We start from the raw sequence: 26,530 nt of genomic DNA on the forward strand, positions 1-26,530 counted from the left end.
GCTGCTTCCTTGATAGTAACTCTCATCATAGTATTAGGTATTTGAATAGTACTAAGCCACACACAAGAGCGACGTAGCGCTATACAATGTCACCATGAATCCGGACTAAACCTTGGGACAGCAATAAACTTTGCAATGTTTTGAATACTACGGGCTGATTCACAATGCTATTTATGGTAGCAAGTTTAGCTTCCACGCACAACTGGAATTTTTTCGTGGATGTAAAACCACATGTCCTCAAAATTTGGTTTTACTAAAAACATTGACACACACAAAGAATTTTGTGTGATTAAGTCTACTTCCAGGAGTGAGACGTAATTGGGTCAACATCCTATGATTCTGGGCAACTCACTTTGGGCCAGATGTATCGAGCCTTTTTGCGTTCGCAAATGGTGGGCAGAATCGCAGAATCTGCCCATTTGCGAAGGCAAAAATTGCTTTTCCGACGTATGCCTACGGTGGTGCGACTGACCCCGTGGGGGCATTGTGTTAAAAAAAGCACTAGACAATACAAGCAGTTGCAATGCAATAGCTCTCGCATTTACGCGAGTTTGAGCTATTGACATTACAAATGACAACGCCTTTTATTTTTGGTTGAATTTTTAAAACATAAATAAAAGGCATTCGAATTTACAATGTAAGTCGCTTAAACTCACGTAAATGCGCGACCTATTGCTTTGCAAATGATTGTTGACTCCTAGATGCTGGTTTACAATTCTGCCATTGCACTGTGGGATGCTAACCAGATCTCAGTACTCTTTACACTAATACAAGGTAAAATCTAATGTAACCCCATTGGCAAGGACTTTAGTATCCCTATAAGTTCCTAGTAAATGGTGTAGGAAGCTGGCTCTTTATGTAGTATAACAAAAAGAGGTACACTGTACAAAGAGTTCAGGTATCCCTTACAAGTGGACATGGGCTCGCTCTAGCAATCCCAAGGTGCTCTCTTGGGGGCTAATGTGGTCGAGCAGCCTTAGGCTTATCAGAGAGGAGTTATGTTATAATGTTTGTATAGCGCAGGGCTGCCCCAGCAAAGGGGCGTCCCAGTGCTGATCTCAGTCAGACAGAGGGGTAGAGAGGAAGCAGGCGGAGAAGTAGATTACTTAGGCAAAAGATACGTTTTATAGCCTTACAGAATGCCACATGGTTTTGGATGCTTCTGATGCTCACCGGGAGGTTGTTCCAGAGTTTAGGAGCAAGAGTTCAGAAGGAGCGCCCTCCTGCCCTAGCTCTCTTGACCCGAGGGACAGACGCCAGGTGCTGACCAAGCGAGCGCAGATGGCAGGTGGGAGTGTAGAGTATGAGAAGATCCTCTATGCAATCGGGGGATTTGGCGTTCAGTATTCCATGGGAGATACACACAGCTTTAAAGTAGATTTGTTTCTCCACCGCTTGCCAATGAAGTCTGCAGATGAAGTCAGAAGTAGAGCAGGTTCTGGGCAGACAGAAGAGCAGCCAAACGGCAGCGTTCTGTGCCCTTTGTAGGCGCTGTATCTTTGCTCGGTTGGCCCCTAGATACAAAGAACTAGCGTAATCCAGCTTGGATAGTACATTTGCCTGTATAATAACCTGACGGGTGTTTGCATCAAAAAACCCAGCAGGGGTTTAAGACCATGTAGGAGCCCAAAACAGACTCCAGCTACCACCTTTGTTTGAACCTGGAAGGTCAGTGCAGAATCTACCCCTACGCCCAGGTCTTTGACCGTCTGTTTGGGGCAAGCAGGGGTCTAGGGTGGATAACCACTAGAGCTCCCTCCACAGATTAGTGTTTTTTCCCACCAACAGGATCTCAGATTTGCTGGCATTCAATTGAAGACAGTTAGATGTCATCCAGTCTGCAATGGCTGTTAAATTCCCTTTAAATTTGAATGTTCTCTGCGGGGTTCTCAGATAGCGTGACCTCTAACTCTGTATCATCCGCATAAGAAACCACAGTCCGGCCCCTGTCCTTAGCGACTGCTGCCAGGGGTTGGATGTAAATATTAAATAAAGTCAGGCTCAGAGCAGAGCCTTGAGGAACCCCTTGGCGCACAGCGTGCGTCCTAGAGCAGAAGGGGGGGGGAGGGGTGCAACCACTTGAAAGGAACTCTCCGAAAGAAAGGAGGAGAACCAGCCCAGGGCTGAGCCATTAATGCCAATATCCTCTAGGCTCTGCAAAAGAATCTGATGGGACACTGATATCTGCTGTATACACACAATCAATAAATGGTTCGCATAACTCATTAAGGAGATCTACACTAATTTCTAAAAATAACACTTATCTTTATATCATTTTTGGCATGAAGTTCCTCAAAATTCGGTAAGTACTTTTCGGGATAAAAATGTTGTTGTGTTGTATAGGCTATCCTGTGAGAGTTAGGAGAAGAATTCAATCTAGTAGTGTGCAGAACTGGGTAAAATGTACTTGTGTGCTGAGGTGTTTGGTTCTGCTGTGTCTTCGCCATAAATTGTATATGTATACTGGGATTTGCTTGTATCTGAAGCTTGTTCTTTTTGTTAATAAAAAGATTTCTCCCCAAAAACAATATTGCAAAAAGGTTTGTTGTTTTCAAAAAGCAACACTTAGTGAAATTTCTGAAGCACTAATGTTTGCTATGGAGGAAATGCATAAACTGCATACAGGTACTTTACAGCGACTTTCGGGACCAATCTTCAGTACATAAGGTGAGTATGGGGCTTTCATCACCGGATATACTTACGGGGGAGGGGGCATGAGGCTGCAAGTGGCGTCAGGAAGTCCACAGTTGTCAAGCCCAAGGTGGGCTTTTTCTCTGGAGGGTCTAGGGACCACACTGGCACCGTTGGCCCACTTGGACTCGGGCTAGGCGGCTCAGGTGCAGTGGTGCTTTCTGGTGTCGGTTTTGGCTGTCTGGCGTCCTCACAGGTCTCTTAGGGTGCCTGCAGGGAAGCAGCTCCGCTACCCTACAGGAGTTCCTGGGTCTTGGGTGAAGTCCTGGCAGTCCTTCCAGGCTTTTGGAGGTACAGCAGCTGCAGGGTGGGTTGCCTTTGGTGTAGTTGTCAAGGACAGCAGGCAGACCAGCAGGGTTGGCGCCAAGTCAGCTGCTGCTCCTCTGGTCTTGCTGTTGTGACTCTTCATCAACTGTCAGGTTGGCAGGATCTGATTTCCTGGTGCCACGGGCATCCCTAAATACTATATTTAGGGGCATTCGGGCACTTTAGGGTAGTAGCCAATGGGCTACTTACCCCTGGGGTCACTATGCCCCCTGTATGACCAATTCCTGTGGGAAGTGTGCATAAACATTTCCCAGAGTTCCTAATTCTGCCATCGCCAACATGGCAGACTTTTACGTTTTGTTTCCACATACAGTAGCCCACCTTAAGGGTGGAACTAGCCTGAGGGTGGACATGCCTCTCTGACTACTCATGTTCCTGCCAATCCAGTTGCCAAATTGGCCCTGGTCCGGGGGGTTGGCATCCCCTCACCTCTGAGGAAGACAGGTAAGCATACCAAAGGTGGTGGGCTCTATGAAGCTCCTTGCCTTGGAATGCTAATATTCGGTTCAACCTGTTTGAGGGGATGTGAAACACCCTCTTTCCAGAGCAGGTTTTATTCCTGACATCTTGAGAGTGTAGTCTCTCACCCCTGGGGTTCAGAAACCTGTTGGTGGTGTAGGTGGATTGTAGGTGTTGTTGCAGATTAATTTGAACTCATTTTAAAATGTTGTGTTTACTTTAAATGAGACAAACCAAGGACCGCAGTTATATTTGGCTTTTCCCTATTTTTTAACGTGGCAATAAGATTTAAGGTCTTGGAGTTAAACTTAGTCATGTTATCAACAGTTTTAGGATGTAGTCAATATTGCTTACATGTAAAATTACGTCTTCAGATTTTTTACTGGATGCCTTGGAGTGACTGTTCCTCAGCTAGAATTTTAAATGAAGGATAAAAATAAAGTTACTAGATTTGTACTAATCTGCCTTTTCACCCACATGTGCAGGCCCTGAACCCAAACCAAAGCTGAAAGGTGACTCTCGAACGTATCGTGTGTTCCTTGATCCCAACCAGTACCAGCAGGATATGACCAACAGCATTCAAAACAGTGCTGAGGATGTCTACGAGTCATTCAACCTAATCATGAGGCGGAAACCAAAGGAGAACAATTTCAAGGTAAGGTGTCTGGTCTTGGTTCTTATAATCTCTGCATCTGTCATATAGTACCGCCTTCTTCACATGGGCCAAAAGACTATTGATGGATGGAAATGCTGAACAAATCGAAACATTCGCCCCAGTCAAGAGATCTGGGTTATTTTTTCCAGTATTCTTTCGCTCACCATGCCATCCCAGTTTAGACCTGGCCATATGCAAATCAGTCTTGACCTTGTGCCTCATGGGAACAGTTCAGCCCGAACTGCCAAGCCTGGTCTTCCCTGGACCGGAAATGAGCATCCTAGGACCGGTTTCGGGTTTTTATTCCTCATCAGGGTCATAGTTCATATTGTGCCATGATGAAGTCGTTCTTTCATTTGTTATACAACATATCTTAATTGATCACATACCTTTTGGAAAGTACCACAGTGCCTTCTCATGATAGAAACTGGACTAAAAGGCTCATCACATAGCCCTTTATACCGGTGTATGACATGTACCCATTGGTGCAGGTCTTTTACTATAGCAGTTTCTGCATAGTGCTAATTCAGCATATGTGACCACCTTTAAGATGCTGCTGGCCTTTGTTTTTGGATATAACACAATTAGAGGGAGAGAGAGAGGATTCATAACAATAATGTGTTAGGTTATATCTCCCAAGATAATATTTAATACTGTTGTACCTGGCACAATATAACTGATTCTCTGGCAACCCCACAACCCACAGGATGGATAACCCAGTATTAAGGGTCTTCTCTAAAAAGGCTATTGGCCCCCACTTACTGAAGCAACATTCTTTTTCTGAGCCCCTACTCACTGTGGTAGCATCTAGTTTCACACATGCCTTCCACTCAAGCTCTTTTTGAGGAAGAGACAATGTGCCTATACTCAAAGAGGAGGATCACATTAAAAAAGTCTCTGGGATTGGAAGATACCTTAATTTATTTTTAATATTCTCTCCCTAGCATGATTAAAATATGTGTGCAAGAATGGCTGTTCATTGCAGACCCCCAGCCTGTTTCGTCAACATGTTCCTGCCTTCAGTGAAAGCTTATTCAGTCTGGTGCATTTGCTTGGACGGAGAAAAATGGTTCCCTTGTTATCCCTGAAGGAGAAAGAGAGTAAAGGGGTACAGCTTGCCTGGTCTACTGACCTGTTAAAGATTTGGCACGTTTAACATTGGATAGTAGTGTCAGGTTTATGTCATGGGGCAATGGGACGCATACTTATATCATCCTTTTCATGTATTTGACTTTAAACATGTGAGTGCACCCGTGGTCACTGCACAATCACCATACAGAGCCTACTACCAAGGGACGCATTGTCTATAGCGTCAACATCAAGTACTCGCCAGTCTTGGCCCTGTGTGGCTGTAACCAGTGTTTTGATTGGTTTGATTCAGAACATAAAATGTAATCCGAGACTTTTTAATGTGACCTATGCATCATTCTCAAACAAGCCATTCACTCACATAGCACATCCTATATGTATCCATTCTCGCCCCTTCCAGAACTAATCTTGATGTCCACAAATCACTGGTCCAGCTGAACCGTAGAGGGAAAGGGACCAGTGATTTGTGGACGTAAAGAATTTTGTTGCCTTTATGCGTTGTGGCCAGTACCTGCCCCCTCATGTTGCATAAATGTTTGTATGTGATGTGTAATGTCATTGTGTCGCATCCATTCTCCCAGTCATATTCCAAAGCCATCTTTAAAAGGGGGAACTACTTAAACAAAACAGGGAAATGTTTATTTTGGCTTTTTTTAATGAATTCCTCTGTACCAATTCTAACCAGTGTCGTTGGTTCTATACATCTTTTCACATTTTCAAAATTATTTCATGTTGAAATCATTCCAGTGTTTGGTTATTAGATGTAATCCTATCTTGTATTAGCCAACTAAAAATCCACTCTAGGCAATATGTTTGACACTGCTAATTTAATGTAGAGGTCTCCCCTTGGAAGATGATGGAGAATATACTTGTAGATTGCAGTAAACCTAGCAATTATAAAAGACAAGAGAAATGACACTTTCTAGCTTAAAATATTGCTAGCTACCCTTTCAAAGTGAAAGTAATTTGCTGACTGTCTTCCTTGCAGGCTGTGCTTGAAACTATTCGCAATCTAATGAACACCGACTGTGTGGTGCCGGACTGGCTCCATGACATCATTCTCGGCTACGGTGACCCAGGCAGCGCACACTACTCCAAGATGCCCAATCAGATTAGCAGCCTGGATTTCAATGACACTTTCTTGAATATAGACCACCTTAAAGCTTCCTTCCCAGGCTGGACAATCAAAGTAACTGTGGATGATCCAGCTCTCCAGAAGCCACCCTTCAGGTAAAGCCAATGATTTAAAATCTGATTTGGAAAAAAAATATTTGTATTGACATTTTTAACCATGCTTCATATTTTGCTAATTTCAATTACTGATTTTCTGATTTATTTCCCTCAGTCCTTTCAAAAGTGCCTCATTAATACTCCTCAACCTGCTTCTTTTGATGCACATGGCAGCTTTCAAAGTGTTTCCTTTTTAGAGCCGGTCTGCAGACCGGTTTAGCTCATTGCAGTTTCTATTACATGGACATCAAAGGTAAAACGATATATGCAAATGGTTGCAGAGAGGGATGCTCTTTTTTTTTTTTAAACAAATATTGTTGATCATACAAATGACATACATAATATCAAATAGTATAGACACAGTTGAATGTCAACGTACATTTTAAACATACAAACAACCCGTGGCCATTTTATACAGTGGTGTTTACATTTGCGACGAGCTCAGCTGGAAGGTGCGATACATGTCATACATTGGACAGTTGTAGTGCATCAGTCTGATGAAACAGAGCCAGTCAGTGTGTTGTGCTCTTTCGTACGTAGATATTGCAGCAGGGGTTCCCAAATGTCTTTGGCCTGGCGGTGGCCGGGAGCTCCTCAACAATATAGCGTTAAGGTGTCACGACAATATACCATGTCTTTTAACCACAGCTCTGATGTAGGGCTAAATTTGCTGTCCCATACCATAGCCACCCTCCTTTTGGCTAATAGTAACGCAATTTTCACAAGTCTACTTAGATTGCCCTTTAGAAATAGAGAGGGATGCTCTAGGGTTCAGATTGTTAATCTTGAGTTGAAAGCATCATGTCTGATAGAGATTGAATATGGCACAATTATGATTTGCCTCAGTGTTTCCTTGGTTCTTATGTCTGTGAAGAGTGTCTGCTGCTATTTGTGACTTGATGAATTGTATGTATTGCAGGTCTCTTTATGATCATGCTGTGTGGAAGCTGTAGAATTACAGACTAGAAAAACCATGTAGATTGTTGTGGTTTTATGGCGCTTTGTACAAAACTGTGCCTTGCAGCCTCTGAAAATGTCACTGGGTTGTTGTTGTTCTTTTGACTTACAAGCAGTCTTACCATCGGAGGGTCTGGTCTACGCCTGAACATGACACTGAATAGACAACAGACCAACGCCAATCCAAAACAAGCATTTGCAATGCACATGGTCTCGCAATACTAAAAGTTTGAGCTATTGGAGTTGCAAATAATAATGCAACGCCAAGCGCTCAAACCTTCAGTAATGCGAGTCCTATTTCATTGCAAATGCTTGTTTTATTTTTCTTACAACTTTTTTGTGCTGTCTAGACTTATAAGCTTCAGGGGCACTGTATATCTTTCCTCCTAAAAATTGTTTCAGCAAAGAACATATGACTTTACAATGTAGCAAGCTATCTGCTTCCCAAAGGCCTTGGTAAGTGTAATTCCTTATTTGTATGAGCTGCTGAACATCCAAGGAGGTTTCTTTTTTGCACCTTCCAGGCGAGTGCCCGTGAGAAAGTGCCCAGACGCAATCTACAAGGAAAATGCTAACTTAGAATAACATTATCTAAAGTATGACGAGTGAGACCTTGTAAAAATGTCACTCGTGGGCAAGGAAACATTTCTGGTTATAAATTTTGGGCTCGACCCAGGGATAATCTACCAGTAGGGCACGCTTCCGTAACCACTTCCAGATGTGCTTGCAAGGGGTCCGCAGGTCATATTTTTTATTAGGAACTCGTTCGTCTTTTTACAAATCCATATTTATCATAAAAGCTGCTTGCGAAGAGCGCCATATTTCTCGATTGTTTTCAAATTGAGGTATTGGACATAAGGATATAAATTCCATTAGGAAAACCCAGCGAAACCCTTAAGATGCCATTTTTAGCAACTCTGTGAACCAGACCAGCCCAGACAATGTGGAAAATACATTATTAAGATCTCGATCGGGGGCAGGTATTTTGCTACACAGTAATGGGGAACACATATTTGTGCCATCTGAACTCCTTGATGGGTACAGTATTGAATCAATAAATGGTAGAAACCAAGGATAAAAACAAACACTTTTCGTGGTCGCTCACCAAGTATGCAATTTCTGCACACTCCAGGCTGGTTATAGCCTGGTTACAGACCCAATCTTTACCCACAGAGCAGGTTTTCAAAAATAATAGTTTCCCAAGAAATTCAGACATAGATCCGATTGTATGTGCATCAAATTAAATTTTCTCAAATAGTGTGCCAATTAAAAAAAAACTTTACTCACCAGAATCATGCTAAATCAAGAGACACATAGCAATGGCACTCGTAAACAAGCAAGGATAAAGGCAACGTAGACTGTCTCATGGAGGCGGCGGGGCTTTAGCTACGGTTGGTGGGAGGGAGAAACAGACACAAGGGTGACATAGCTAGATTAATCAGACAGGGTGGGTGTAAGTGTGTGGTCAATGCAGGAAGGGGAGACCTCTAAGCTTGGCTTAGGTCCTAAATGCAGTCTTTTTCTACAGAACGGTTTTCTGTAAAATGCAACAAAAGTAATGGTTCCTCTTAAAGAGTAGATGCTATTAAATTCACAACTTAAAATTCAAACTTAATCTTTATCATTCCTTTTTATAATACGGTACTGCTTAATTCTGCTAATAGCCAGTTTAGCAGAGGAGCCATTTTTTTATTATCTAGGAAAAGAAAATACACATGTTTTGTTTTTAATAAACCTATATCACATAGGAGCTTGCAATGCCTGTATGAAAGCCAGAAGCTAATTTCCTTATTACAGTAGAGTTCTGATTTCTCTAGTCACCTGTAATGAGAAAGTGCTGTAGCTGATGAACTGTAATAAATAGTTATATTTGAATTGTGACATGGAAAGATCACAGAACATAATTACAGCTGAAGTTTAAACAGTGAAAATGAGAACTGACTTTTGATGTATCTCATCTGTTTTTCTAACATGAACGGTGATCAGCAGAAAGGGAATTTATGTTAACAAGTTACGTTTTTGCACGCCATAGGTCATTTCAGGAAAGTTGCAATCTCTGCATGTTTCTACACATTTTGAGTTACTGTACTTTTTGATTTACTGACTAACTGCATTTTGATATGCTTAAATTTGCTCTAATTCTACTTTTATTCTTCATTGCAAATATACTATCTCCTTTATATGGAGAAGCAAGACACAGAGAAATTAAGTGGTTTGCAGGAAGGATGATGATGTGACAATGTATTATAAAGAATTAAATGCTCTGATATGTTAAACATACTTTGCATGTCTCCTTGTAGGTCCATAACCTTCCAAAAGAACTCGGTGTAGGAAAGTGCCCCTTTTTATCATTTTTTGCCACTGGTACCGATGTTTTTCAACTGATTGCACTGGGTTGCTGCTAACCAGGCCGCAGTGCTATTTCCCTAAAAACAAGCTAAAATGGTTTAATTTTACCTCAATTGGCTCACACTTTACCAACCCTGTAAGTCCCTAGTAAGCGGTTCCCCTGGGCATGGGTACTAAAGAATGCCCTAAGGGCTGCAACATGTATTATGTCACCCTTAGGGACACCACATCCAAATTGCAGGCTGCGTGTCATGGTGCAAACCATGACTGAAAACACGACGTAGCACACTCACTGTATGCCATGCCAAAGTCACTGCATGTGATATATGTAAGTTGCCCCTACAGCAGGCCTTTTAGCCCTAAGGCAATGTGCATTCTATGATTTGTGAGTGCATAGCTGCATGAGCAGCTATGCCCCTATGCTGTCTAGTTCAATTACTAGATGGTACAAGTGAACAGGGAAGCCATCTTAACTATATGTCATAGGCACTGGTCATTACAAGTTCTCCCAGCTACATGATGGCTTTACTGAAACCCATGGTGTTTGGGATCAAACAGCTTGACATAAACAACCTGTACTGTTTTCAGTACTAGATTGATTATGACATGCACCCAGAGGCACCTTAGAGGTGCCCTCTGTAAAACATACCAGTATCCATTGTGCTGGCTGACTGGTATAGTCTAGCCGGCCAACATAGACAGGTTTCGGACCCCTTGCAGGTGAGAACCCACGCTATCTGAGGCCAGAAACCATGCCCGCTCAGGAGGAGGATGTTTATACCTCCGCCAGCAAGTTGGCTAGTGATTTAGCACATCAAGGCCAAGGGCTTCAAAGCCCTTGCCACCTTTGATATGCAACTTTGACTTCCCTCAGTCCTGGGAGATGACACCCCTTGCCATGAGGCTCATTTGGCACATGGACAGGCGGGAAATTAGCTATGCAGTAGACGTGTTGCTCCACCAGGCTACTCAAACTCCCCAGTTGAGCTACCTGATGTGCTCCACTAAAGAAGGGTCCCACCATCTAGTTTTTTTGTGGAACTAGGAACTCTGGGACAGGGTTATGCCCACTCCCCACAGGAAGTGGTAATATAGCGGGTGTAGTGACCCTAGAGGTAAGTAGCCCATTTGCTACTACCCTTAACGCTCTTAAATTTAGTATTTAGGGGGCCCCCGACACCTGAAACTCAGATTTGTCTGCCTGAAAGAAGAAGGACAAAGAAGAGCCGAAGATATGAAAACTATAGACTCGCATCAAATTTGGCACAAAACCCTGCCTTTTTGCTTCTCTTCTGATAGTCACTGACACCAACTTGTCAAGAAGCAGAACAGCCTCCGCAAACTCTTGGAGGTGAGCCCAGCACTTCCTCGACCCAGCAACACCCGCTTGGACTGAAGGAGCCACTCCCCTGCACCAGTAGGCCCCGTCTGCAGCCGCCCGGTACACTGTTCTGTCTACCCCCCCAGGCCCACTGAGGAAGCTGCGCCCCAGCAAGAGGTATTTGTGCTCCTGGGCCCTCAAGAGCCGAGCCCTCCCTGAGCTGAGCCCCCTTAAGTGCCGCCAGACTGGTCTCCCAGCCCCCCTTGCATCTGTCTTCTTACAGGTTATTTTCCCATTGACTTTAACGAGTAGCGCTCGAGGCTGCCGCCTCGTCAAACACTTGTGCACTCGGACACCCCAGGGCAGGTTAACTTGAACTCTTGGTCCTTTATTGGACCTTGGCCCCTACTCACCTTAAGTCCAGAAGAGCAGTCCTCTAAGTCTGGAAGTGTACCTATATAGTGTATGTTTCACCCATCGGATAACATTACCGAGTTCGAGGTTCATGCTTCAAATCTGACACCTGTAATTTTCTACTGTTCTTACAATGAAATTTTATAACAATTTAAGTACTTACCGGATTCCAATAATCTTGGTGTCTATAATTGTATATAAATATTGATTTTCTAAATTTGGCTCGAGTTTCTTCTTGAGTGCGTGTCTCATTGATTCTGTGTGTACAATAAATGCTTAACACTACACTCTGAAAAGCCTAAACTGCTCGCTGACACTACTACCGAAGAGAGCATTTGTGATTATTAATTTAAATCCTGTAAGCCAATAAGGGTCGTCTGGACTTTCTACATAGTGTATCTCATTTTGGTACACTACAAAAAAGCCAGCTTCCTGCACTCAGCATTTGGCCTTGTTCCTTTATTTGGCCAATGAACTCCTTGGTGACTTGAAATGGGTTTATAATGTATGGTAGGTGATACTTTATCCCATATTTTTCTTTTCCTCCTATAAGTAAATTTTTTAAGTTTCAAGATGTGAATTGTTAGCAACAAGCAATACCCAGTTTATAGCATCAAATATAACACAAAAGTCATCTGGGAAAAATACGTGCTTTATTAATAAGTCTGTTTGTGCTTCTCCTGAACAATGCATATTATTCGTAAGCACAACGTTTACAAAAGTATGTCTTACTGCAAACTTCTAATACATATATTAGACAAAACAAATGTTACATGTCCAAATGCTGTGTAGGATAAAAATATTCACCTAAATTATTCTAGTTAAAGGAGCATGCATTGTCAATAAATATGTAAAAAAGGAAACATGTCTTTCCTTGCCACACATGAGATGAATGGCAAATGATTAAATTAACAGCTATATTTTTGTGATGTGTGAACATTTTTTAAATTGGGAGCCTGTTATCTGGTGCCTGAAAGATGGGGTTCAGACACAGTGGTTTCAATGACGTCATCTTTACAAACTTTACGAGTAAAGCTATTCACCTGCTGATTATCAGAAATGAGATAAAGAGAATGTGGTTTTAATAGGGTGCTGTTTTACCTTTCGCAGAGGGACACCATTAATTATGCTAATTGAATAAATATTTGTGAATATATTAAACTTGCAGTCACATACATTCAACTAGTCCTTTTTCATAAGTGAAAGGAAGCCGAAGGCAAACAAGTAGTAAAATAAACAGGAGCTCAAGGACAGGACAGCCTGCACCAAGAGGGTGACCATGACCATTCCCTAATGAGGTTCGCCCAGCAATGGGCCAGGTCAAGAGGCAAAAACGGCAAGCAGCTTGACTAGGCATGCACAGTCAAGGTGCATAGTAGTGTCTTAGGAGACTGCATTTCAGTCGAGCAGGTGAGATTGTGGACCACTAAGCAGCAGGGACTAGGTAAAATAAACTGTGTTCTCTGATTTGGCCTCTCTAACATCAGCATTTCCTATATTGCTGTTAGCTGCAAATAATTTATGAGGTAGCACTGTTTATGGCATTTACTTAAAATGTTGAGCTCCATATGTACTGCCATGCGCATGTTGCCACCTGATTCTTCTAGCCTTTTCTCCAGTAACCAGACAAACTGAGAACACAAGCACTTAGTCTCCACACACACTGCCCCTATTTGGGCATCTAAGCTGCAGGTACGTGGTCTAGTGGACCTGATGTATACCTACTGACTTCATAACACCTCAGGACACATTTGGCAGCAGTAAAATGGTGGATGTTCGCATATTTCCTCTTGGTTCATCTAAGATTGAGGTGCTGCGGACATACAGCAACTTTCTACAGAGGTCCTCTGTTGGTCAGCTAGTATCACATGCAACATAGCCCATTTGGATTAGTTTAGAAGCAGTCTCTTAAAGTTCGGCAACTTCGGTTTCTAGTATATTTTCTTCCTTGAAGGTACTCTTAATATTATTGGCTTTAATTACACATTCCTCTAATCACTGCTTATAACTCTCTGCATGACAATGGAGTCTTCACTTACTTTCAGTTACATAAGAACATAAGGGAAGGGTGCTTTTTAGCTTAAAACGTAATCCTGTTTCTCACTTTAGCTGACAATGAGTAACATTTTAAGTTATAACAATTGTGCAAAAAGTCATTCATTAGTGGTCCTCTGCCTTCCTGCTTTCCTTTCTAAATTTAAATTTACTTGGTACTTGCCTGCAATATCTTTGAAATCAGATCATTTATACCAGTTAGCGGGACTGGAAGAATGGAGAATGGATGGCATGCCTTTTTCAAATGCAGCAGCAAATTTTTGGAATACTCTTCATCCGCATCTTTGCGCAGAGCCACAGTCTACTGACAATCCAGAAATCCTTAGATCCAGATTGTACACCAACTATTCCTCTATCAGTTGATATGGGTGTTCTGGCCTTCTGTCAGCACCATAAAACTTTGGTGAAAATTATCTAAATACTTTCAACAAAACATTGACATAAAATTGCTGTACCAGTTCTCAAGTGGACGATCCTTACCTGTTTAAAGTTCCCACCCATCCACTTAACTCTACTTACTTCAGTACTGGGGAGGGCTTCTTTTTCTTTTTCTGTGTTTGAGCGCCATAGCTTTGTGGCTGCACTGCTGTCTTTGGTAACACGCAGTCTTGCTTTTCTGGAGTAATGCTCGAAGCTTTTCAAAGTAGAATGGATGCCAGGTAAAAGTGACCCAATAATCAAATAAATATTTAACAGCAAGCTGTGCAATTATAATATGTTTAGATATATTTTGCTGATTAATCACACCTTCAGATGAATATTTTGAAATTACGAATGGAATCTACTTGTTTATTTTGTTCTGTAGGATAACTTTCCCAGTCAGGACTGGGAAAGGGAAGAAACGGAAGGAAGAAGAAGAAGAAGGAAGCAGTGATGAAGTTGGCATACTCCTTGTAGAACCACATGTCATCCCAAATCGAGGTCCATACCCCTACAATCAGCCAAAACGGTATGACTGCGCTAGATGTAGATACAACTAAGAAACAATGTTTATGTGGAGAAAACCGTTGATAGCTTCGTTGTGTAAATTAAACCAATGTACTTTGTAAACATTCTTTGAACAAATGGCTATTTGTCGAAAGATAACAATTTCTAGTTTACAAATATTATGTAAGACTTTCACAAAGTACTTTGGTAGTGAGTTACCTTATTTTACAAGGTGTGTTAGATGAGCTACACAAATGCTTTTTTTTTGTTTGTTTTGCTTGTATAAGGACAACTCATATAAGGAGACAAACGCTTGTGTTTTTCCAAGTAACATCTGTCCAGTGAAACGTGTTGAAAAAGAAGTGAACCAGGCTAGGTCTTAGATGTTTAGGACGGTGGGTTCTGTTCTGCCTCATTTTGCACAACTAAGACTGGAGGTCGCTCAGCAGATTCTTTGCAACCAGATATGTTGGACGCCTAGCAAAGGTTATAAACTTGTATTAGTTTTCCATTAGAGGTCTCTTCATTGACTGTATAAACGTTAGAATATCGTTCTTTGTCCAAGATTGAGAAACAGGAAACCATTATAAGGTCTGGAAAATTCATTAACCAAACCGGCTTAAAAAGGTAACATTGCCTTTTTTAAAGATCTAAGAGGAAAAAGTAGTGCAGACTAACGGGACAATGTAGTCCAGTAATATCGAAGCCCAGTTCATCCAAGCTGTGAATAGACTGTACAAAAAAAATTAACTTTTAACTATGCTCATGGGAGCAGCAGATAAGAATCCATTGCATGCTTTTGCAATGAAAGGAGTTACCATAGTTGATAACAACAAGATGTTAACGCTTGGTGTTGTGAACATTGTTTATCGGAATGCTATAGAATATACGCACAGGTGCGGAGACTTGAACTGTTAGGCTGGGGAAGACTTGTACATTTCATAGTTCATAAACCTGATCTTGCTATACGTTGTTGAGTATACCTGAGACATTGATTAGAGGTGCACCCCTAGGACAGCAGCAGAAGAGATGTTATCCGCAGTCCTTTAGGAGTGTGATAGAACACTGTGTGATGAAAAGCTGTCGTAGAGCTCAGTCAAGAGAGTGAGAATGGAATGCAAGGGTATGGATTGAGGGCAGGTGGGTATCAAAGTGATCATGTTACGATTCCTTCTGCCCCTTTCAGTACCAATATGAAAGGTTATAATTTCATCACTAGTCTGGAAATCTAAATTGAATGGATTTTTGTCACTGAGGGCGTGTGCTCCTCAGTCTGAAACTGCTCCGATCTGTTCTTTCATTTGAAATTAAATGTCACCTGTCCTCAGTCTATACCTACTATGGTGTCCATTGCAGTGGCGAGATTTGTCTTCATAGGCCGGTCCCTATTTGCTTAGGTTGTGGAGCTTTTGTGAAGGCTTCACCTTAGATGTTGAGGAACTGGATTTTGAATCTGAAATTGTGATGTAGTGGCGCTATAATGATGGTGAATCATTTCTCCGTGTCCATGAGCAGCAAATTCCGAGTTGTGGGAGGAACCTCTTTTTCAGAGGGTGCCTCACGGCTGATCTAGTTGCTGGTGAGGTTCTTGACATTAAATGCTGGTGATGACTGTTTCTTGCAAGACCCTACGGGGTGTCCGTTTGGGTTCCATCCAGTTTTGTAGCCTTTTATGCTCCTTTTGATGCAAAGAAAATGGTCCCTCAGATAGAAGGTTATTTTATTTTTCAGAGTAGGAGTTTTCTTTCTGACCTTTATTCTTTTGCCATTTACTGGCGTAGATCATACACATCCACATAAATATATCGTAAACAAAATAATGGACAGCTTACCTAAGGGATTCTTTCTGTACAGAGTGGAAAAAGGACCTGTCCTATCTAGTATTGCTTATTAATTCTGGGGAAGCAAAGCCTCTAGATCCTGTAAAGCAGCAGTTATCGTTCTCATGTACGTTTCATTTTTTGAAACCTTGTTAAAATGGGCTTTTCAGCTAAATTCTTCTTGGTTCTCTTTAAAAAAAATAAAGAAAGAAAATGCTTCATCAATGGGGTAGTTTTCGTTATGAAATGGAAAGATTTAATTGTGGCCTGGGATCCTATCTTGTAGATGGAGATATTGTATTGTGTATGAACATCAAAGAAGATACCATAGTGGAGGACGAGTGTGGAGCATCTTTGGGATGCAGGCACTGGCTTATTTCTTTGGTATGATGTTGGGATTTATTTATTTTATTAGTGGTGTTGCAACTTTTACGAACAATACCAGTGGAGAGTTAGTTGTTCGTAATGCTCCGTTCAGTTCAGGAAGGCTAAGATTCACATCCATAGCACTGCAAATAAAGGACTTCACTTTTCACAGTTGTCAATGTGCCAGTTTCACCAACTTTAGCTCCATGATCCCTCGTGCTACTATTGGCCTCCTGTCTAATCTAGCATTGTGTTTTTAAACATGTTTTTTCTTTCCAGGAACACCATTCCATTTACCCCCACCCAGACTGAGGCAATCCGAGCTGGCATGCAGCCTGGACTTACCATGGTGAGTGTGGACTTCCACCACCAGTTAACCTTAGATTTAGCTTTTGATAAAGTAGGTGACAAAGAAGAAATAGATGCAATTCGGTATTTGCTTTCCGATGGACATGATGAGTTTAATCGGATAAAGGTAGAGGCCGCAGTTAAAGCTGAAGGACTGTTCTTCATTGCATGGGTACTACCTCTGGCCGATATAATGGGCCATCCTGGTGGTTTGAGAATATTTTTGTGGACTTTTGGAATTAAATGTATCACTGGCAGAATAGGATAATCCACCTTTAAATATTTAAATTCATCTTTTGTGATCAGTCCTGATGATTTCCAAGCCAATAATATGCCCTGACAGTCATTCCATGTGCCCTTGACAGTAGACATTGTACTTCTTTTGTAACAGTCTCTGTTGTTTGAATGCATTAAGGCTTCCTCCATGTAAAGAGACCGTGGCCACAGGACCACGTTGCCCACCTTGTCAGATTGTCTTATGATGATGTTTTTGTTCTCTCTCAGTTTTTGAACCAGTTGAAAATATTTGTTATCTTGTTCACTGTATTTCTTCTTCTTGTACGATATAGACGTGTGCAGTTTTTTAAGTTCCATAGTCACTTTGTCATTTAGCATATCAAGATTATCCTTAAGCATTAGAGGACAAAACGTTGATTTAGCTTTAAATGGCGTGTATGCTGTCCCCTCTGCAAGGCACCCTAAAGATGCATCTTGATCGACTCCCTCGTGTTCCATTTGTAATTCTACCAGGTCAATCAATAGGCCTGCATCTCCGGCCGTCAAAATAGATGGACTCTCAGCGATATCAGATCCCTGTACCTCTGTGGTATTACGGCCATGGCCCCCCTGCACGGTGAAATGTTTGCGTAGCTTAAGTTTACGTATGCATTTGAACATGTCTATTCTGGTTTCAGCATAATTGAATCTGGTTTTGGGGCTGTAAGACAGGCCCAGACTTAAAATTCTACTTTCCTCCTCATTGAGATTCATGTCTGTTAGGTTCACCACTGATTTAGCGTCTGTTAATTCTGCATCGGTATTTATCTGCGTCTCCATCTTCGATTTGATTTTTTTGTTGTTGTAGGCCTTGCTGTTTCCACCTACATCGGCACCAGGCCCGCAGCTTCTGGGTCCTTCTGCTGGGGGCTTTACTACTTGCACACGAGGTCTTAATGTTTGTTTTCTGTCTTGCCTCATGTAGTTCAATTCTTGACCTAAGGATGGCTTTTAAAACCCCAATCTACTTGTTAATCTTTGTTGCTCTCCTTCTGACTCACTATCTATGGCAGAACTGATATCTGTGGCTGAACCTGATGTAGATGCGACTGCGTTATCACGGGACTTATTGTTTGTTTCTGCTGCATTTTTTGTAATATTAGCAGCTTTGACTGCATCAAACCTTTTTGCAAACGTGAAAACACGTCCTTGCTCATAGTCAATTTTGTCTCTTTGAAATTTAAAGATTTTTCTCTTTTCGATAATTTCCTCGTCCCTATGTAGTCGTACCATCATCTCTTCCCTGTATTTTTTCACTTCAGTCCCCTCTCTCAACTTCTCAATCATGGTTTCTGTTTCATCAATCTGTTTTTGCAATTTCTCCTGGTCACTTATAGAATACTTTACTAGGATTTGAACCAATCTGCGTGAGGAATCCAAGTTACAATTGGCCCAATCTGTCAGCATGGCAGGGTCAGGATTTTCATAACTTGGGGCCAGCATAATCCTGAGGCCCCTAGGGATCCTGCCCACCTCCAAATAGCGAGTTAAAGATTTATTTTCCCACCACTTTGCTTGCTCTGCCCACATCAATTTTTCCAATCTTTTTAAATGTTCCCTGGCGCCAAAGTTCTCCTGCGAAATTGCATTAGCCTGTGTGCCTTCCACCACCATTCCACTTGGCCTGTTGTCAAACATATCCACTACCACTTCTTCGCGGCTCCTGAGCCTGTCGGCGGTCATGGTGCAAAAAATGTTCGTGGGCTTAATGTTGTCAATGCACTAACCCGTGGCTTTAGGTATAGGCACTCCCGTCCTATCTCAGCCCGCCCGGGTAACTCCTTTCCCAAATATACCACAGTCCTCCTACCTCGCTCACAGTCACAACGGATCCCAAGTCCTCCAACCCGATATCCGCTTTCGCCTGTTCCGCTCTGGTATGAAGATCCTGTTGCTTGGGGGCTGCCGCGGCTTCTCCCAACGGGATTTGTTTAACCGTAGCTCTGCCAGGAAACCTGGAAGTAGGCTCCTTGCCGCTCGGCCCTGTTTGAAGGAGGAGTCTGCAGATATCAGCAAAGCCGTCTGATATTATATCCAGCACTCCGTTCCAATGTTCACTGCCAACAAGAACAGATGCAGACCCAGGATAGTGTGCTTCAAGCTGTTTATTTAGCCCGCACCACCGCCACAACGTGTTTCAGCCTGATCCCAGGGCTTGATCACATGATAGGTTGAGGACATTTTTTAACCCTTTATATATTTACCCTTGTTGTTACGTCTACACATTGTTCAAGTGAGGCATGGACATAAAGAAAATACAATTTAGATACTCAGTCTGTTTTCTCATTTACCGACACTTCGTTATTTAGGTTGCTTCTAATGTCATGTTCTTGGTTTAAAGTTCACATGGAGTTTAAAAAGTTTAAATAAGTATATTTATGCCAGAGGCCGATCTTTTGGTGCTGGAGAAGGTTTCGGCACCGAAGCGGCTTGCTTTGGTTTTTTGACAATGTCCTTTGTCGGGGAAGCAGGAGTCTTTTTCGGCTCCAAATGTTTTTTCGGGTCCGAAGGTTTTTTCGGGTCGGGTGTTGTTATTGGATCCGATTGTTTCTTTGGATCCGGTGTTTTTTTTGGTTCCGGTGGTTTTTTGGAATCCAACGCTTTGCTTGGTTCAGACCTGGGTTTCGGTGCCGAAGGAGTTGTCGGTTTCGGTGCCGATGGTTTGGTGTCCTTTCCATGAGCTGGAGTTGAGGCCTAGTTAGGCCCGAAGGCCGTCGACGATGACGGGAGTCGAAGTATTTGACGTTGAAGAATAGCGTCGGGTGGAAAAGCGATCGAAACGTATTTTCTGAAAGTTGGTGAGGATTGCGCGCCGAAGGAATTCGGTTTCAACACGGAGCGCTGGAAACACATCCGAGCTCGGTGGCGGAGAAAAACAATCTGGGGATGGAGCCGATGACCATGCGCAGTATCATCCAAAGGAGGAGTCACCTATCCCGTGACTTCCAAAGACTTTTCTGCAACAAAACAAACTGCAAACATCCAGGCCCAACACTAGGTGGCAATCTATGCATAGTGTGCAACTCTGCAGCTCTACATGCCAAGAGTAGATGCATACTGGTAAGTAGCATGGACTGATGATCGTGTGACTGTGCCCGCACTGCTTCCTACAATAAACAAAGTTGGCGAATTATTGACCTGTTGTGGGCTCACCTCTAAAACAGGCACCTTGTGTTATATATATATATATATATATATATATATATATATATATATATATATATATATTGATATATATTGTTTGTGTTTTTCAGTTATAGGTACCATCCTTGAATGCCAGAACTAACGAGGCCCTATATGTAACAGCTTAGATGTTCAGGAGTGGAGTTGACCTTTTGTACGTTGTCAAATTGCCTTATTTCAGGATCTGGGGAAGTTGCACATTGGATTTGGCTGTGGAATGATATTTAAGTGACAATGGTATTAAATCATATTTGCATTGAAGTAAGGTTGTCACTCTTTGGATAGCACCTGCAGTGATACACAGCATGATATTAAAATACATTGATAGATCAGTGCGAGTATTAAAACTGCACAACTCTGACATTAGATGCATCTTCAGAGAATGCAACACTGATAGAGCATCAGGTAATGCCACCTTGGAGCCTGGCAGCTGTAGATCTTGCTTTTAAAATGGCTGATTGTTCTTCTTACTGTGACGCTAATAATGGTTTCGAGACATGCCTTTCATGTAACAGTAATCTTTGATGAAGGATCTGCCACACCTATGCTCCTTTTTGAGGTAATTTAATGTGTTTGATATTCTTAAACATCTGATACATCTTTGAAACGAAGATTTTGTTATTGTAGTCATTCCTGCTGAAAACACCTACTACAAATGCAAATTGTTTTTATGTGCAAAATTTGACATAGATCCTGATTTCTCCTCTTTGTGTGTGTGTGTGTAGGTAGTAGGACCTCCAGGAACAGGGAAAACAGATGTTGCTGTGCAGATCATTTCTAATCTCTACCACAACTTCCCAGAACAACGCACTCTAATTGTTACTCACTCTAACCAGGTAACCATTTCACATCTGGAAAAGGCTAAAAACCACCATTTCTTTGCACCTCTTCGGAGGGTCTCAGTAGCCTACCCGTTGAGAGAGCATACCTCACTTTTGCGTCATATTTTGTGTTAGCCACAGCTAAGGTGTGTCAGAAAGCTCACTGCAATTACATTGCGAGGGAGGATTGAAGCTTAGTGCAATTAAATATCTACTAATTACCCGGTGACTATAGTGCTTGCTTTGAGAACCCTCTGTTGTTGTTCTCAAACCTTTAAAAAAAAAATTGTACTTATACTCTTAATAATGCTTATCCCAAGCTTTTTAACTATCGATTATAACCAATATTACGTACTAACCTTGTGGCAACGATAGCACTCAAGTCCGTTAACCCAAGTTGGGCCTGAACGCATGACTGTTTCCATTTTATGCCATATGGGAGGAAAAGCAAAGTGTCTGTTGCCTATAAAACTGACACTAGCAGAAAAGTAGAAAAAAGTAATGATTTGTATTTTACTAGACCACAACAAGCCTGGACTCAGTGCCGTGTTGTAATACTTTTTGCTTTTCTAGCCTGTGTGCAGTATAGGGTGCAAGAAACATTGTCCAAATCTGTTGGGGCTCAGAATTTGAAATATAATTGCATTGCACACATTTTGTTGCGTGCTCATTATGAATAATCTGAGACTACTTTGTCTTGAAAATCTGTGGTCTTGGAATACTTGTAGGCACTTTCCTTCTTGATAAGATAAGTGATTGCTGAAGATTTTGCTCAGGTGTAATTGTGTGGTTCCAGATGAGTCTTGCAGCCATTAGTGGATCATACTCTTTCCAGAAGATTATAATGCAGGAGGTGGCTGTGGTTCAGATGCATCTCTGGTCGTACCATAATCTTATACGGGGGTTGAGGGTTTACTATACTCCTCACTAGCAGACTTGGTAAATAATAATATCACATAACACAACTATGTGCCTATGTACCTTTGAAAATCAAACCGTGGAACTCCTTAGTCAAGTCAAGTCAGGGACATTTGTATAGCGCACATATCACTACCAAGAGTCTCCTGGCGCTTGCAGACGGCTCTGAAATAGAGATGGGCTCAGTTGTCAAATAGCCATGTCTTCAGCTTCTTGCGAAAACAGCTGTGACTAGGGATGGCACGCAGGTATATAGGCATTTTATTCCAGAATGCCGGTGCGAGAAAGGAAAAAGATCGACCCCCTTTCCTGACCGTACGCACTCTCAGGGGAATAAGCAGTGCATCATTGCTGAATCTGAGAGTGTATTGCATCAATATACTACTGGATGGTTCATGTGGGATAAGTTGGGGGAAGAATATTGAGATGTTTGACATAAGATGATGGTGAATGATTACGAATAGTGTAAGATGCACATATGAAACCAATAAAATATGTTTTCAGGGGAAAAAAATGCTGGATCTGAGAGTTCTGAGTGGCTGATAACAGCATAGTTTATGTTACCAATATTTTAGACCATAACCATACATATGCTTGTGTGCTAGACACAACGTTTTAAAAAGGATTTGCTTTTTCACTGGAGGCCAGTGGAGAGCTTTCAAACAAGGAGCGGAAAAGCATCTGTTATAAGTTTGCCTTTTCCTGGTTAATATTATTGATGTACTATTTGTTAACGTAGTTTCTTTAAGCCCTATTTTCGCTTGTAGTGCACTAAGAATAGAAATATATGGATAGATATGAATGGGGATTAAAACATATATTGATCAAAATCTAATTGTAGGTGTAGCTAAAGACTTGCCTGAAGGCTTCTAACCGGTTATAGTTGGAGGTGAAATGTGATCTTTAGTCTTAAAATAATCACAGAGAGCCAAGTAATGGAGTTATAAGTGGAAATAAAAACACAGCTATATATGCTAAATAGTTGAAAATGAAATAATGCAGTGACTTGAGATCCCTTGGCGTTTGCTGTCAAGCTAGGATACAGCAATAGATGGAGCTGAAATAAACACATGGATTTAGTAACAATTCTGCTTAGTGTAGCTTAGGTCATACCATAACTGGTTCTAAGATTGAGTTGAAGGTTAAGTACATTTTATACATCTATAAATCAGTTATATGTGGAGTGAAATTTGAGTCTTAGATGGAGAAAAATATGAAAAAATGTAGTAGTAAACCTAAAAATAGAACAGGAAGGAACCTAAAATCCTCCTCAGAGCACCATACTCTGCTAGTCAGGTAAGCTTGAATACTGCTGTAGAAGGACAGAAATGTTCCTCTAGGTTTTGGCAAAAAACCTCCCATAAGCCACTATGCTAAAATAAAACTTAGCAGCAAGCCAAATATCTTCGATTATATGGGCCATACTCCTGGAGCTGGGGGAGTACCCAAAAGCTTGTTGTAAAATGATCACATACATTAAAAGCCTACTCTGCTGTCACTGGAGCTTAAAAAAAACCCTACTCTAACAGCCCTGCTAGGGTGGGGAGCACTGCCCTAACTGGTCACTAAAATACTGCTGTGGCCAACTCAGACACCCTAATGTTGTGCAAACTGTTACAGCTAAAAACTGTATATGGGCAGCTTGGACACTGATAGTAATGCTAAACAACCTGATGTTGAATGAATAAACATGTATCACAGATCGAACTAAAATTGTGATTGAAATGGGGCTTGACAACTACTGAGTTCTCCCTGATGAGAGATACAAAAAGTAAGAAACATCTGGTGTTGAAGCTAAGAAACACATACATGTGCAGTTAGCTCCTCTTGTGCTAAGTGCCGAAGACTATGATGGATCTCATTATGAGGCTACCTGATTGAGGCCCAGTGCGCCATATTTTTGCTAAAGTGGATCTTATTAGATATAGAGTTGAATTTTCAAGATTCTAATGGGAAGCTGTGGTCTAGCGTTAAGGGGGCTCTGACATACATATAGCCTTGGGATGGGGCTCACGTCGCAAACCAGCAGTGAAAATGCTGGTGGGCAACCTGCCAAAGAACCAACACTCTAGAAATCATGCAATGTGGCCCAAGCGAAATAAATACAAATTGCATTGGATCTCATTGCAGAAATAAACATGGATGGTGAGCTCTCATTATTAGTGCCATGATGGTGTTTCACAAAGAGCTATGAATAGGGGACATTTATTTATTTACTTGTTTAACAGTTTTATATAGACCTAAACATCATGATGGTATGACAGCACTTTACAGTTTAACATAGCAGTGACATGAGGTCCATACAACGGTGGTATGGGGAGGCATAGCTGAAGGTGAAGGCATCAATGGGATAAGGGATAGAGTAAGGCCAAATAGAGTAAAATGTGGAGTAGAGCAGATAAGAAGCAGGCGCAAAGAGCAGGGAGTATTGTCTGCAACAGAGAGAGAAAAAGTAAAGATAAGGAATGCTACAGAGGGATGGGAAGGGCAGGGAGCTAGTTTAGGAATGTGTAAGAGAATAGTCAGTCAGTATGGTGGGGTAGGGCTCAGAGAAAAGAGAAAGCGGAAGAGGGCATAGACAAAAGTGGAGCTGCACTCTGAGGAGGCAGGGAGGAGGGGGCAGAATCTAGTTGCAAGCTAAACAAAAATTCATGGCGAAAGATTGCAATTAATTATCTACTGACCGCAGGGGGAAGAAGCAGAGAGCAAGGGGAAGGACAGTGCAGGGAAGTAAAAGGAAGAGAAGGGCAGGGAGAAGGGGAAGCGGGCCTGCAATGGGACAGGTAGTGAGAGAGGGAAGGGCAGATAGCAGATTTACAGCAGCATATTGTTAAACAAGGCCTAGCATAATTGGAGATCTAAGCAATGCACATATTTATACCAAATATATTTATCCTATTGAGTCAAGTCCAGTGTGAAAAGGTAAGTCTTTTAATGTTGGCAGTAAGACTGATCTAGGAAAAGGGACCGAGTGTATTCTCAAACATTTTGGAAACGAGATATGGTTGGGTTCCTACACAGAAAAGAATACACTTGAAGAATGGTGACTTGACTCAGGCTATTCAGTAAGGTTTATCATTTGGTGTGTGACACCCATTTAGTATAATAAAACATACCTTAAACAACCAAGGTTTCCCTTCAATAGCGGTTGTTTAGGTACGTTTAAAAACATATGTGAGGTATGCATTTAATGATCCTGTTACCCTATTAGCTAGTCAACATGTTTTCATCCATAATATTAATGGCCTCTTGGGTCCGGGGCTTTCATCAGGGGACACAAAGTGTCCTAGGGATTTTGTATAGGCCATCCCTAAAAATTTGGAAAGACAACATGCAACACACGCATGCATGCATTAACAGGGTTTACTCACCCAGATATTTGTAAAAAAAAAAAAAAAAAAAGGCTAAGATTCCCAACTAGGAAACCATATATTACCACATGGGAGGAAGAGTGGATGCATGTCCCTGTAGTCACACATTCATTAAGGGTAACATGGCAGCCGAGAACCTATTTTGTGTCTCGCTCTCCTTCCGGCTCCTTCTTCTGGTTGGTCAAAGGGTTGCCTTTGATGCAGGAGTTTTGATTTTTAATAAAAAGATCAAAGTGGAAAAAATAAGTTAGAAGTGAAGCTGTACACTAAGAAACAATAGATATTAGTATATCTAATATTCTGCTTTGTGTGGACTTACACTAGGGCAATGTATGCTCTCGTTTTTGCCATTAAATAGGTCTAATATGGATGGAGTTAAACATGTGGCTGGAATTGAGATGACTTGCCCTAAAATTATGTGAACATAACTGAACGTAAACTAAAGGACCAGGTAGAGATTAAATTCAGCTGTTCATTTAGTCACAGTAGAGCTGTAGGTAAGACTAAATCGTAAACTTAGTTATAGACAAAATCAAGTTATGAAGTAAGCAAAAGATAGGACTGAAATTGAGCTTAAAGTGGAAATAAACTGATAAAGCTGCTTAGAGTTCTAGGTGAATCTAAAACAATACTGTAAAGGACCAAGGAAAAATATGAGCAGCAGCATAAAAAGCTCATGCTAAACAGGAAAAGCTGTTTTAACTTATACTCGCCATTCTCACCCCCTCTCTGTAGGCCTTGAACCAGCTCTTTGAGAAGATCATAGCCCTGGATATTGATGAGCGTCACCTGCTCCGTCTGGGTCATGGAGAGGAGGCTCTGGAGACAGAGAAGGATTTCAGCAGGTACGTATGGAGGATATAGTCTGTTCTTGTATGCTGAGCCAGAGACTCAGCTGCGTAGCAGTTATTAACTTTTATTAGGGCCTGATCACAGAATGACAACACCAAGTG

General features: G+C 41.7%; 1 protein-coding gene across 2 annotated transcripts in view; it reads left to right on the plus strand.

The window, feature by feature from the left end:
- AQR (aquarius intron-binding spliceosomal factor) overlaps positions 1 to 26,530 on the plus strand; it is a 273,023-nt gene that overhangs the window by 106,763 nt on the left and 139,730 nt on the right. For both annotated transcript variants that reach the window (XM_078659545.1, XM_078659546.1), the window contains exons 19-24: positions 3,963 to 4,132; positions 6,210 to 6,451; positions 14,353 to 14,496; positions 16,940 to 17,009; positions 21,193 to 21,303; positions 26,313 to 26,422. In XM_078659545.1, coding sequence (XP_078515671.1) covers positions 3,963 to 4,132; positions 6,210 to 6,451; positions 14,353 to 14,496; positions 16,940 to 17,009; positions 21,193 to 21,303; positions 26,313 to 26,422 — 847 coding nt within the window. The remainder of the gene's footprint in view (positions 1 to 3,962; positions 4,133 to 6,209; positions 6,452 to 14,352; positions 14,497 to 16,939; positions 17,010 to 21,192; positions 21,304 to 26,312; positions 26,423 to 26,530) is intronic.

This window comes from Lissotriton helveticus, chromosome 9 (assembly GCF_964261635.1).
Source record: "Lissotriton helveticus chromosome 9, aLisHel1.1, whole genome shotgun sequence".
Lineage (NCBI taxonomy): Eukaryota > Metazoa > Chordata > Amphibia > Caudata > Salamandridae > Lissotriton > Lissotriton helveticus.